The sequence below is a fragment of the Tympanuchus pallidicinctus genome, unplaced genomic scaffold (genome assembly GCF_026119805.1).
Source record: "Tympanuchus pallidicinctus isolate F22 unplaced genomic scaffold, pur_lepc_1.0 scaffold31, whole genome shotgun sequence".
Classification (NCBI taxonomy): domain Eukaryota; kingdom Metazoa; phylum Chordata; class Aves; order Galliformes; family Phasianidae; genus Tympanuchus; species Tympanuchus pallidicinctus.
Window position 1 is genome coordinate 4408134 of NW_026294749.1, and position 14945 is coordinate 4423078.

Genomic DNA, 14945 nt, shown 5'->3' on the forward strand with positions numbered 1-14945 from the left:
GTGCAGATTGTGGAGAGCAGATCGTTCTGTAGTGAAGGTCAGTTGCCTGGCCAAGTTCAGTTGTGAAGTGATTTGAGTTCAAAGCTGATCATACTGATTTTTGGGTGTTCAACCAACATACAGTCCCTAAACATGTTGAAATCATCTTGTAGTATTTTATTAGATTTTCCTCACTGAAGTTTTCTTTCTCCTGTGGTTATTATTTTCTTCTTTATGTAACAAATTCCTAGGTATCTGTAACAGAAGGTTGAATGGATAAGTAATGTCATATTTTGATGAACAGTTCTGTCATTTTTAGCTCTCACGAAGCAGCCACCAAATGTCATTTAAGTCTAATGCGCTGCTCGTCTCTTGCACTCTGTTGCACTGATATCTCTGTAGCTTGCATTGACATCTGTGAATGCAAAGAGTTGTGGAAAGAAATTATTGATGACGTAACGGTCTGGCTGATGACTTTTGAACAACACGAGCTAACATAAGTTTGTGAGCAGCCAGCTCCTCTTTGCTATGGGAAAATACTACACTATGCAGTGGCAATACCCTGCTTTCGTGGGTTGGTTGTTCTCTTTTTTAGTGCCTTTGGTTAAGACTTTTTCACTAGGGGACTCCATTAGGCTAGCACTAACAGATACTTTCTTAGTTTAATAATAACCATTAGTTGTAAGTGCAAGCCAGGACTAATTTTTTACTTACTACTCAGCAATTACAGTAACTATTCATTTTTTCCTTCCTCATTGGAGATGCAGCACTTAGATTGCTAACAAATATGTGCCCACTGGAAGGAGTCCCATGGACAACATGAGGCTGTGAACTAAGTTAATGTAGATCTATCTTTGAACTGATTAAACTGATGAGTATTTATCTAGTGATTGGAATCTGGTTAGATTCTGTACTGAACCTGTTTAAATATCCCTCCGGGTTTGTAAGTCAGATATGCATCTCCTGGCCTCCTAAAATGTTTACTAAAGATCATTTTTTCTAAGATAGCCATTATCTTTATGTGAAGAAATAAATCAGGGCTTATCAAGTAAATTATCTAGTACTACAGAAAGCCTAATCTTTGTAATCCTTTATAAGCCTTTAGTGTTTTAATTTGCTGAGTGCAAGCAATGTCCTGTATTCCTTGGGAATATGTTGAACAGCAAGGCAATATTTTGTGTCTAAGTAATAAATGTAAGCATTTATTCTGTGATGCTCTGTGGGGAGGCTCAATGTTAGTGGTGAGCCCCCTGCTCTTCAGGAAAGTCTTCCAGAGCCAGGGCTCTCAAAGAGGACTGTAAAAAAAAAAAAAGGAGGTATTACCAGCTGTCCTGGCGAATGTATGGATAAAATTATTGCATCATATGGGGCTTCACTGTTAATTTAGAGAGCAAAATGATGGTGAGAGCTGTTTGTTCCTTTGAATTTGTTTTGCCACATTCAGTTTGTTTTTTCTTTTTTGCTTACTTACATTGAAAACAAATGTCCCTTAAGAAAAGTACTTATCTGCCTTAATACTCAAAATAAACTTTTGTTTAAAATTTATTTTAATTAAAAATAAAGAGCAGAGAAATGCTTTTTTTTTTCTCCTGAGCTTTATTTTGAAGTAATTAGATTAAAAAAAAAAACTACACTCAGAATGCTGTTTCTGAACATCAAACTCTTTAAATATTCAATGTAATTCTTGCTGCAGTTGCAAATTTTGCAAATTAAATGAAAATATTTTGTGTACGGTGCTTTACGGTGAATGATGGCTTCTACAGCCCCGGGATTACAAGCATTTGTGTAAAGTTAGGAAAGTTCAAAGAATGTTTTCCATGTATCATATGGTGGTATATGCTTCAGTTTACATCTGTGCAACGTTTTCATTGTTACATGGACAAAAAAAGCAGTGAAGTGATGGCTGTAAGTCACAGTGCAGTTATGAATGGTACAGTTGCTAATATTTTCAATTTTCTGAATTCTGCATGTAAAATTATCAAAGAAGACTCAAATAAATCTGAATCCTGATGTTGTTTTTTAAGACAGAAAAGAAAATTTGGAAGTCTTACTGTATTTATTCTTCCAAATGTGTTCAGCCTCCCCGTTTGGAAGTTCATTACCTCTAGAAAAATACTTTGTGACTGTCACTTTAGGCTACACATACCTGCTTTTCTTGTAACTGTTTCTGTAGACCAATTCAACATTTTGGAAATGATCAAAGAAAATCTAATTCTTGAGGCTACAGCAAATGTTTTAATTTGGAAAAATTCTCTAGGTAAATCATGCAATTGCACATTTTAAGTTCCTTATATGAAACAGATCCAAAAAAAAGCCCCTCAGACCAAACTGTGGTGCTAATATTCGCTTTCACCCGAAGAACCTCGTCTCTGCCCCTTGTTTTAAAGAGTGGGCCTGTATAATTGTCAACAACTCTTACACTGATTGGGATTTGGCTTAATTGAAGAGAGGGATGATCTTGGGGTTAAGGCATTACCTGGAAAATGAGCAGTTCAGTTATCTTCCAGTTTTTTGTCTCTTGTTTCTGAGATCTGTTTTTCCTTGTACTTAATGGCTAAAGAAAATTGTTCAGGGTAAGAATGCTCCGTAAACGATTATAAGAACTAAAACCCATCAGTTATAATAAGAGCTTTGACAACAGCCCTGCGTTTGGCAGCCGTGCAGAATTGCCCTTTTCTGGCTCCACCGTTCTGCGGTATCAGGTGATTCTCATCCTTGCTCAGTGGACTTCAGATGTATGGGGAGCTCCTGCACTTCACCAAGTTTAAGGCTCCTGGTCTGGAGTTCTCTGCCTGTGTTTGCATAGAGCATACCTTAATAATGCTGTAAATGTGTGTCTGTGTATTTGTGTGCATTGATCTGTTTTTAATTTTTGTATTTAAACATATGCAGAAAGAATAACTATGTATTTTAAGTAGTGTCTGATGAAAAAAATTTCTTGCCTCGCCAATGTAAGACTTGAGCACCTTCTCCTCACAGAAAAAATTGCATGCTGGTACAGAGAACAACAAAATCACTGACTTTCCAAAGATTTTGGCTCATTTTCATTCTGTGCCAGGTGGTTGCCAGAGTTTGACAAATGATTGATTTGGTTTCAAAGGATGCTTGAATTGCACAAAGTGTTTTTCATATTAGGAAAGACGTGGTCATTTTTTTCCCCACAAGTTTTATCACCTTGCACAAGTGTTGTAAATTCGTTTGTTTGCCAGTTTTTTTCTCTGGATTGCTGTAATTGGTGTCGTTAGTTGAAGCGTGAGTTTTACGGGTAATTGGAGGGATGGCCTTTTATGCATACATCTTTTATTTTTTAAACCTGCTACAGGACTTCAAGTCAGATGGGTAGACTGCTACTTCCCATTTACTCACCCTTCCTTTGAGATGGAGATCAACTTCCAAGGAGAATGGCTGGAGGTCCTGGGCTGTGGCGTCATGGAACAACAGCTGGTTAACTCAGGTACTGAAACTCCTTTAATTTCTCGACATCTCTATTAGCAAACACTTCCAGTGCAATCAGTTTCACAGCCTGAAATGCCCCCTTCTCTCCCGGTGAGTGCAGGCATCTCTGTTAGCAGCTGCCACAAATAGTCCTCAGGTGGAACACAGAGCTTGCATGCTGTGATTTGAGCATTACCTCTGAGTGCGTGAGCCCGAGCCTGCAAACAGAGCTTGGCTTTTGCTTTGTGCAAGAAGGAAACAGATAGAAAAGAGAAACTGATGAATCAGGGTGTGCATTTTTCCTTCTTCCAAGGGGAGTCATGTGCATGCACAGTGAAGATTTTAGTTTTATAATCAAGTAACATCCCGTAGTATTTAGAATATGAGAGTGCTCCTGTATCTCTAATGTGTAGAAAGAGAAAAGTGACTTCTTTCATATTGCTATTTGGTTGCTGGGTAAAGGTGGGGTGCTTTTTAGCTTTCATTTTTTTTATCCTCAGATTCATTACTAATGCAGTGGTTGTAAACTGCTGTAAGAGCAGCATCATTTATTTTAATTGGAATTATTACAAAGAAATGTCACCTAATGATTTGCTTTCTGAAACTTATATATGAGTACAAAGGAAAGAGGGGAAACTGATAAGTTTTTCTGATTATTTTCACAGTGAAAATTTAACGTACTTGTTTTTTCACTGACTGACAGACAGGAGTCATAGAATCATAGAATCATAGAATCATAGAATCATAGAATCACCAAGGTTGGAAAAGACCTAAAAGATCATCCAGTCCAACCGTTCACCTATTCCCAATAGCTCCTAAAAGTCAGTTCTGCACAGGGCAGCACTCGGGCATCTATCATTCAGTGTCTTTCAGTACTATTTATTGAGTGTGGGAGCATTCTGAAATATGATCTGTGTAATTCTTACAAGCATACTTTCAGATAGTCATGGTATACTCACTTGATTTTGTTGCAGTTAATTTGCAGATCTATTGTATTTTAACGTGTCCTGAATTCTTTCTCTTGGTCCAAGTACAGTAACAATAAACACCCCAGTTATTTGGCACTGCTTATATTCATCAGTTTGCATATATTTAATGCGATCATCTTCCTTTAAAAAAGGTGAATCCACCTCTAGAGTTTCTCCCCATTGTTTTAATGCCTTAAGCTAATGATCTTTCTCAGGTTTCATGAGGTGGTAAACACAATAGAGGTTCTGATCAGCTTCAGAAGTGGAAGGCTACTGTGTAATATTATTTTGATCAGATGTAGCATGCTAATGGCCAGGCTTTCTTATTTTAAAGCTTTTATGTTGCTCCCTTCTTATGTTTAGGTTCCCTTGATGTATGGGTGGAGAGCTAAACTGTGGCCTCCAAACCGCCACTGAATGTGTTTGGACATGTTTGGATGTGAATGAATGTGCATGAAATGCCAGCAGGCAGGTTTCTACAGCAGGCAGAGTTTTCAATTTAATGTGCCTCAGCAGTTTTTCAACCCCCTGAATTATGGCCTTGAAAATTAGTCTCCTGCACCAAAACTCTCCTAAATATTAATCATAATTCTAGTTGTCCAAGAAAACATGAATTTAATAACTCAACTGTAGCTTTTGAATGACTGTATTATTAATTGAAACAGCAGCAGAAAAAGGAAAGATTCCTTTATTAGCAAGATATTTTTCAAAGGAGTTGCACTTTCTGCCACTGCACTTCTGTTTTTCTACTCCCTCTGGTAACTCTGTGAAAATAGGCAGCTACTAAAGCTGAGTCTAATGCATATCAATCTCATTTATTGAAGCACTGATATCTGTTTGCTGAAAGTGAGGAAGAAGTGTGGTCATAACTTGTATTGGCTAACAGCTTATTTGTTTTAAAGTGACAATGTGGACAAGGTGGTTCACATTTTCCATTGTGTAAGTCTTCCTTGTCTTCTGCTGCATGGAACATTCTTTTCTTTTATCTTTTTTTACAACAGTTTGAAACCCCAGTAGGTTCCTGGCATGCTAAGTTGCATCTGCTTATGGTGAAGCTAAGTTTGCTCTTATTAACTCGTAGGTTTTTGAGTGTGTGTGTTGTGGCAGCAAGTTGCCTTTGCCCAAAAGCCCAGAAAGAGGATTTTCTGTGGAAAACGAGGAAGGTGAAAATTCTTTCCTATCTCCTTCATCTTTTTTTGCTATCAGGACTGTGATCTGTAATCTATTTATGGAGGAACACTAGTGTTTTCTTCTCCTACAGATTGTTCACTAATAACAAACTTCCTTTACCTCAGTATCACGTTGTCTGACATCTGTCCTCAGTGCTGTGGCTTATGCTACAGACACATTTCCCTTTATGAAGAACTAAATGCTGGTGCCTACGCCTTGCTGCTCTGTATGTCTCCTTTGTCAGATGCCCAGGACAGGCATTGCAGATTGCCTGTGTGCATCTCAGTCTCTTCAAGGACTCTACTGGAAAACACCTCTGTGGGGCTGAATGAAAGAAACATTACTCATTTTTGGATGGCTAGCCTTGTGCTGAAGGAATATTTCAGTGGTGTGCCAGTTCACCAGGTAAATACAGAACGATCTTTTTATGGTGTACTGCACAGCTTGGTGATAAAAACTGGCAAATAAACTGATGATTTTGCAGAAATTTTAATTTTTTTACGTCATCCATAATATTTCTCATATCTTGGCATTCAAGATTTTTGTTTTATGTTTTTTTTTTTCCTTGATGTACTGTTCAAATACATTTCTGTAATATAATATTTGCTAGCAAGCATGACTTTTCATTCCAAGAGAAAATATTTTTATAAGGGAAAGGAAGATGGCTTTTGCCTTCAAAATCCTCTCTTCCCTTTTTTTTTTTTTGTTACTGCTTGTGGATATAAGAGTGGTTTGTAAGGCAATCAGAAACTATCAGTCAGAGCAGAAGTGCATGTGCCTGTTGATCGATGATGGCTGTAATTTAAACAGCCAGCACAGTTGATTTACTTGTTTATTTCCCAGTTTCATTCTGTTTCTTAGATCACAGAATCACAGAATGGCCTGGGTTGAAAAGGACCACAATGATCATCTAGTTTCAACCCCCTGCTATGTGCAGGGTCACCAACCAGCAGACCAGGCTGCCCAGAGCCACATCCAGCCTGGCCTTGAATGCCTCCAGGGATGGGGCATCCACAGCCTCCTTGGGCAACCTGTTCCAGTGCTTCACCAGCCTATGTGTGAAAAACTTCCTGCTAATATCTAACCTAAACCTCCCCTGTCTCAGTTGGATACCTATGATAACAAAGAACTGATGAAGCTTTGTGGTTGGATTACAAGACAAAGTCCTGCGTCGGGGCTGGGATGTTGGACCATGAGGAGCTGTTTCTTTATGCTGACCAAAAGTCCTATTGCAGTTACATCTCCCTGCCTCATCTTCTCTGTAGTTCTTTGGGGTGACCTTTTCCCTCCCCATGCAGCAAATCTTGATGATATTGACAGATTGTTAGTCAGATCTTTAGTGTTAATTGTAGAATTCCATTCTTGCTCTAATGCCTCTATGGAGTTGGTGCTAAATTTGTTAAGTTATTTTTAGAAAATAATAGTACTTTGTTAAATTTTCTGATGCTTTAGTAAGTGTATGAAGGAACCTTTGTTTGCTTTTAGCCACTTTTAAATAGAATGTGATAAAGACATTTAGTACATGTAAATAGAAATGAATTTGTGATAAGGAAAAACTGGTCAATCTGTTTAAATGTATTGCAAGTACTCTGCCTTACCTGTTGACCTGCTGTGCTCTTTCCTTTTGAGGTCTGTGAAGGTACTCTGTAGGCTTCTTTTTTTTTTTTCTCCCTCTGTATACTTCTTAACACACTACATTTCTAGTTTCTACATAGATCTGCACAGTGTAGATGTGATAAAGAACCAAAATATGAGAGGCAGCAAAGCAAAATAGCCCTTTTTTTGGTGGTAGTATTGCTCAGGTTGGAGAAGACCTTAAAGACCACCAAGTCCAACCACAACCTGACCATACGTCATATGCAACTTCCACAGTGCTTTACACCACCTTTGAAGTTTCACTAATATTTCTAAGTGAATTTAGGATTTGCCCAGTGAGGGGTAGCAAGCCTCTTTCTTAGTTGTTCACTGCATAGTGGGGATGGTCTGTTCATCTAAACCATCCTGAGTTTGTGTTAACAGTGAGTAAAGGTTCAGTTGCCTTACTGTGTGCGCTGGCAAATAAAATCTGCTAGGCAGCATAACTAGCATTTGCAGTAAAGCCAATTCAGCTACTAAATAATCTTGTTTGCTGTAAGGGAAGCCTCCTCTTGCCAAATGGGAACATGGAGATATTTACTATTTCTAACAGTGATATTTACTATTCTTGAAAGAAGAAGTAGCACATGCACCCTGTGACTGTTTTATAGTGTTGAAAAAATAGGCACTTACTGCAAAGATGCATGGAATTGTAGGGATTGATGTTACATGTTCCCCTAAGGCTGACAGTGCTGAAGTAGAACAATTATATGGTAATGTGAGCATGGGGGATCGCTATTGTAATCTGGTATTTGATATGTATAAAATCTAACTTACTGTGTAATTTTTTCATTTTTGTGTGCTCTTTTTTCATCTTAAACTGTGCCTACATACGTGGCTTTGATAGGAATGTTGTAGACACTTTTTAATATAAAGCAAAGTTATTTTTATTCTGGATAACAGCAGAAAAACACAGAAACTTCACAGTATAGTAGCAAGTACTCTCAGTTTTTGGTCTGTGAAGAGGAGATGAGGAAATGAATGTCAGTGAACATCACATAAGGTATTTATTTCTGTGCTGCAGGAGTTTACCATTCAGGATTCACAAATATTGTGTTCATTGGTGGGTGCTGAAGTTCCCAGATCTGTGTAGAATTACATGATTAAAACTTTTGATTACAGGATGCTGCTTACTCAGAGGCTGTGGTCATTGTGTTGCTTGAACTAAAAAAAAGGAGGGAGCTGTTTCTTAAGATTGTAAACACCAATGTTTCTGATGTGGAAGGAAAAAAGGTACCTGTGGAATTGGAAGCAGTTAGGGTGTGGTTCTTTGCTGATTGAAATCAATGGCAATGTTCTTGGTGCTCGCTGTTGCAGAGTATGTTAGCTTGGGACAGAAACATGAACATTTGACAACTCAATTTTACCTTACAAACCAAGAAACAAAAAATCTCCCAGTTGAAGAAGAAACAAAAGAAAAAGAGACAGGATAATTCCATAATTTTTAGTAAGACTCTCTTCCCATGTTTCTGAATTTCTGATGTTCTTCAGGGAAATAACCCCAGGATGGCATATGAGATCAAACCTAAGTTGGACGTGTCCTGGTATGCTGTCTTGTATGGTATCACAGGCAGATGCTTAAAGAGTGAAACAGGACACGGATGTTCTGATACACGCTCGCAGCTCTCAGCTTCCCGAGGTGAAAACAATACCTTTGTTTTTATTGCTTCCATTAATTTGTTAAGTGCTATTCTGAGTCCCAGGAAACCTACAGCATCTTCTTTTGACCTTGTGATCTATGAGTTACAATGAGAAGAGACATGTGGGTAATAGTTTCTTTCCCCTGCTTATGCCACTCGAGATTTGTAACTCTTGCTAGTTATTTCTTCCCAGGCCAAAGGATGCTATCATACAGGCACCTCCTGTGAAGGAGCTGATCCGTATGTTTGTGATCACTCTTACCTGCATCTTTTCCAGGATTTCATCATAGGAGGCCTACATCTACTGTTCAGTTTGTGAGCATGCAGAGTTTTTATACCAGCATAAAAAGTTTGCATTCTTTTTCCCTTTTTTGAGGGTTCTTAGCCTTCCTTTTGCAATACTTACCTTTAATGAGCCTTAAGTTGAAAAACGAAGGAAGGCTTTGTATGAGAACTGTGGGAGATGAACCCTTTGGGCACTGCTGGGTGTTCGGCAGCACTGATGTTTGGTTCTGGGTGTGAGCTCAGGTTGGTGTTTTGTTTCCTAGGATTATAAATTGGAGGGCAGCCATATTTAGCCTATCAGTAGGAAGAGCTGGAAAGACCTTTTTGTGGCACATATACACTTCTTTTCCTTCCACATCAGAAAGTTACATTGGCGTTTACAATCTTAAGAAACAGCTCCCTCCCTTTTTTTAATTCATTTTTTCTCCGGTATGGGCAGGAGATGGTCATGGCTTTAGTGAGGAAATGAGTAGGTCCTGGGCCTTCAGTAAGGCCCTGATGAGATCTTTATGTCAGCAGTTTGCATACAGTTACAGTTTTAAAAACTGCTGTGTAGTCTTGGCCTTCAAATTGTGTGTGATATCCTGAATTTATAACAAAGGCAGCTTCCCTACTGCTGTACTTCTTATCAATTTTGTGTATGCTTTCCATGAAGAGAGGAAATTGTCAGCCTTGGCTAAATGTCACTGTGAATGAACACCATTGAACAGAAAGAAAGGAGTTTACCACAACTTTTGCATATCATTACTTTTATTTTAAAAAATGGAAGCTTATTTGTCATCAGTGAACTCCTTGGATAAATCTGATTCTTGACATGTAAGCTTGTTTTGCTTTTGGAAGCCTTGCTATTGATCAGCAGCAGGACTTTATTCCAAAATTTAAGCAGTACTTGGCCCAGGGCTGCCACCTTCAGCCAAATCCATGTCTTGACACATCCAACTTGCTTGGCTGTAACACTGCAGTAAATAAATATTTCTTTAATCATTTATTGAAGATCTTCAAAACTGTACGAAGGGAATTAACAACTTTAAGTACATATTTAAGGACATACTCTGCCCACTCCTTTTTTCGTTTTTCTTTTTTTCTTTTTTCTTTTTTTTTGCAAAGGGGTTATTGGGTTCGGACTGTCTTCATGGGCAGTAAATTAGTAATTAATTAGTAATAAAATTATGTCAGTGTTACCTTGCTTGACATAGAGGGGAGTTGATTTTTTTTTTTTTCTTAATGAACATATTCTTAAATCCAATTTTATTTGAGGGTGAATTGGTTTCATATATCAATCAGCAGGAGGTGTTTTGGGGAAGGGGAAATTTAATTCTTTCATCTAGCAGGTTTTTTTTTCCTGTTTGGCTTTTGCCTGGTAAATTACATTAAAATTTTGGAGCAGATGGTGCATGTGGCTTAAATAGTATGCAGACCCATGTTCTGTCTATGCTAACAGCTCTCTGTGGGGACCTTGAAATAGTTAGAACTGTATGTGTGTATATGGATAGAGCGTAAAAGGGCAAACGTAATGCATTTAAAATACATTTCTGCAATGCTTCAAGGTGAAATTGAAGTTGCAGAGGTCTGTTGCTGTCTTGAACAGCTGGAGCCTCCCAAGAACATGGGATAAAAACGAGCATGGGGGATGCTGGGTGGGCTGCAGTTCTTCCCACTCAGTACGTACAGCAAAGTGATTTAAGTCTGCAGAGCAAGCTTCACAGTTCCCCATCACAAACCTTTCAGTGTTTGAAATCTGTTCTTTTTAGGTCACTGTCCTGTCTGTCTCCTATGCAACCACATTGCTGCAGTACCTGGATGCCTCCCAGTCTTTTCTGTGCTTGTTCTCCCGAGATGGTTATGAGATAGGGAAGTGTCATCATCCCTGTTCTATGGCCTGGAACTGAAGAGCATAGGAGACTGACACACACACATGCGTACTGTAGACAATGGTGTTAGCTGCCTCAGCGAGAAAGTCTGATTTCCTACAGTGCTTATATAGCCACAGAGACAGGAGGTCTACCACCATACTTTGAAGGCATGACTCAGGGTTTCTGGATCACGCTACCGGCAGCCTCTTTCTGTGACTGGCTGCAGGGGGAGCCTCCTCTCCTGATTTAGGCAGGTAACTGAAGGTAAAGCCGTCAGTGTTTCAGATTAAATGAAATTAATGGGAAATGAGGAAGCAAATGGGTTTGAGTGACTGCTCTCTGTGACAGAAATGCGAGCTGAATCCAAGCTGAAGGTTTATATCTCAACTTCTGAGATACCTTCGTCTCACTCTAGAGGTATGTATGTACGTGGTATACTCACAGAGACAAAAAACGGGTGACCAAATAAATAGAAAATGAGACAAATGTGGCTTATTATCATTCTTGTTGTGGTCTGCCCTGCCCAGTGTAAACATAATAGCAGGTTGTCAGAGCTGCTTAATTCCAGAGATACTCCACTGGCAGCCACTGAAATTTTGCTCTGGCTGATCAGATATAGAGCTGGTGTGGAGCTGTATGTTTTTAGAAAAAGGTATTACTGAATGTTTGTACAACATTTTGTACAGATACACACAGCTGTGTGGTCATGGCACATCCAGAAAAATGCATGTCAGAAATACTGCTGATAAGTTTAAAAGGGAATAAGTAATAGGATGGAGGACCCGAGTTCCCCCCAAAATTTGTGGTGATTCAGCCTCCTTCTGTACAAGGAGAGGAGCTCTGATTGTAAAGTGCAAAGCCACCCCGGTGGCTTTAGGAGGCTCCTGTAAAGGTCCTGGCAAGTAAGTTGAGCTGTTTGTTGGGGTTGGGAGAGAAATTATCTGCCCTTAGTTGACTGTGCATCTCTTGACTGGAAAAGAGTCACCCATAGGCAGGGGCATCAGAAATATCAGCCACTTTTTGAACCTCTTTGTGATAACAGTTGGTGACAGCTTCCTTCAAGATCACAAACTTAAGCCTCTGCTTGTGTTGCAGTCCAGAAAAGGGAATTGATAAAACACTGTTCCTTATTTTTTTCAGTTGCACCTAAGCATTTTTTTTAAAGTTTTTGCAGACATAGAATGTATAGAAAAGCCCAGGTTGGAAAGGACCTTGGGGATCACCTGGTCTAACCTTACATGTTGAAACCAAGACCTAGGCAAGATTGTCTAACACTTTGTCTAGCTAAATCTCAAAAATCTCAAGTGCTGGAGAATCCATTGTATCCTTGGACGGGTTATTCCAATGATTGATTATTCCCACAGTATAATTTTTTCCTCTTATATCAAACTGGAATTTTCCCAGCGCATTTTGTACCCACTGCCCTCTTGCCTCTCATATGTGATCCAGACTCTTGGGAGCATAAAGGTTTGAGTTCCTAAAGAGTATTTTTAACTTGGATTGACTCTTATGCAGAAAATCTATTTCTTCTATCTTCTTTCTTTCCACTGGAAGAAGAAATCAGGGGGAGTTTGTTTCCTTCTTTTGCCTGAAGATTGCCAATTCAGAAGAAGCCAATTGTGTTGGCTTCTTCTGAGCTGACTTGGAGGAAGTCTTGGTCCTGCCTTGATAAATGGGAACGTAGAGGTGAGGTGCGCAGAGTTGATGCTGTGGTCGATCAAAGTACTTGTTTTATTTCTTACTTCTTTCTCTTAATCCATTACCCATGGCTACACCACCAAGTCTGATGTGAGTACTGTGCAATAAAATACCTTTCTTCCACCCTTCCCTTTTTCTTATCAAAAAACTTGCCTGTTGTCTCCTCCTTAATTTACAGCTCTATTTTTGAAACTGTTTTTTCATCAAGTTTTTCATCCAGAAGGAACCCATAAAATTTTTGAAATGTTGCTTTCTCTGATTTTATTACCCTTGACAGACTCATTATGTATGTTAGAGCTGGTGTTCTTCAGAAGGATTAGTATAAGCTTACTCTCAATCTCTGCGTGTTTGTGTAGAATGAACAAATGTAGTATTCCATTTTATGACAATTCTATTACACCTATTTCTGGGAAATGTGTTATTTATTTGCAGGGATATTTTGTGAGGAAGTAAGTAGAGGATTGGATTTTGAAGTGAGTGGTTATTATAGAACTTGGATGGCCATTTGAGTTTGTGGCTTCATATGATTTTGCCAGCTGAGTAGTACTGTCAATAGATTTAGAGAATAATTTCACTTTCATGGTGCAAGACCACATTTTAAGATAAAATTTATGTTCCTTATCTTTGCAATTTAGGAAACTACTTTGTCTTCATGCTTCATTTTCTCCTGCCCAAAAACGTCTGTGGAGAAGTGTTAACTCAGTCTAACATCAATCTTGAAACCAGCAAGAGTGGTTATTTGATTGTCTGGCACATGGTACTTCTTTCCATCTAGCAATGAAAGCTTTTTCTAGCATGTGAACCTGATTTTAGTCTATTTGGAATCTAGAAAAGAAAAAATAAGCTCATAGAATGCATAGTATCATCTTCAAATGTTTGTATTGCATTTAAAACGCTCTGCCCATGTGTATGCATTGCCTCTCCTTCCCTTTAATTTTTTTAAAATCAAAAGTAAATTAAAGGTTTAGTAATTCACTGTGATTTGTCTCCATGGGATCCAGCAGGGAGGCATTGAGTGCCACACACAAGAGAAGGCTAAATGGTGTAGTTTATTAAACGACTCCAAAGAAGAAGAAAGCGCTACTCTTGGAAACCTGAAGAGCAACAATTTATAGCACAGGGAAGGTGTTTCCCTTGCCTTATTTATGCAAATGAAAATACTGCCAAATAATACTGTTGAATTACCACACAGTTATTTGATGAATGCTGATTGGATTTAATCAGCTCGGAGTTAGTCCGATGAGCCTAATATTCTCATCAAACTAGGATACCCCATGGGTGTTTTTGTTGTTGTTGTTGTTGCATTGCAATATTCGTTTCTGCTATTCGCAGAACATTTATCAGAACAACCCAACTGAGCGTGGGGAGGAGATTTTACTGGCATGCTGCTAACTGTACCTGACTGTTACACAAAACTCAGCTGAGATAGTTTCAATTCAGCTGAGGTTATATCAATCATTTTAGGAAGTATTTCTCGTTACTAGATCGCAAACACGGACTTAATTTCTTATTTCTGGAGGGAGAAATTTTGGTTAGGATGTTCCTGTTGTGCGTCTCTTCTTGTCTTTAAGATTTCTAGCTGCTGCATGGAATGAATGAATTCAGTTCTCCTGTGTGAGTGTTGGAGGCTAAATACTCTTTTACATTTTAAGAAAATAACAAACTATTGACAGTATATGGATGATCGGCTTTTCCAACAGGTACCATTCATCAAGATCTTCATGTCACTGAGTTGTGAGGCACGTGTCTATAGGGGGTAACTGTTGGTGGAGAGGAGCCTTTGTGTGTCATATAATTTATAGACGCAGAATAGTCTGAGTTGAAAGAGATCCACAGGGTCCGCTGAGTCCAATTTCTGGATCCATGCAGGACCACCTAAAAATCAGACCATGTCTGTCACTGTTATCCCAACACTCCTTGAACTCCAGCACTTGGACCCTTGGGTGGGCACATCCCCACTGCCCTCTGGTGCAGACCCTTTCCTAACCCCCAGCTGCCCTCCCCTGACGCAGCTCCATGCCGTTCCCTCAGCCCTGTCGCTGTCACACACAGCAGAACTCAGCGCTGCCCCTCTGCTCCCTGTGAGGAGCTGCAGCTGCCATCAGGCCGCCCTTCAGCTCCTCTGCCAGGGCTCAGCAAACTCAGTGACCTCAGTTGCTCCTTGGACACCTTGCCCTTCAGACCCTTTTCCGTCTTCATAGTTCTCCTTTGTGCACTCTCTAATAGCTTTATGCCCTTCTTTTATGGAGGCACCCAGACCTGCCTCCAGTGCCAGAGGTGCA

The 14945-nt window shown here is 39.3% G+C and overlaps 1 protein-coding gene across 4 annotated transcripts in view; it reads left to right on the forward strand.

Annotated features, from left to right (window-relative positions):
• The window catches only part of FARS2 (phenylalanyl-tRNA synthetase 2, mitochondrial), a 231718-nt gene that overhangs the window by 63599 nt on the left and 153174 nt on the right, over positions 1-14945 (forward strand). For all 4 annotated transcript variants that reach the window (XM_052697584.1, XM_052697585.1, XM_052697582.1 and 1 more), the window contains one exon: positions 3302-3433. In XM_052697584.1, coding sequence (XP_052553544.1) covers positions 3302-3433 — 132 coding nt within the window. The remainder of the gene's footprint in view (positions 1-3301; positions 3434-14945) is intronic.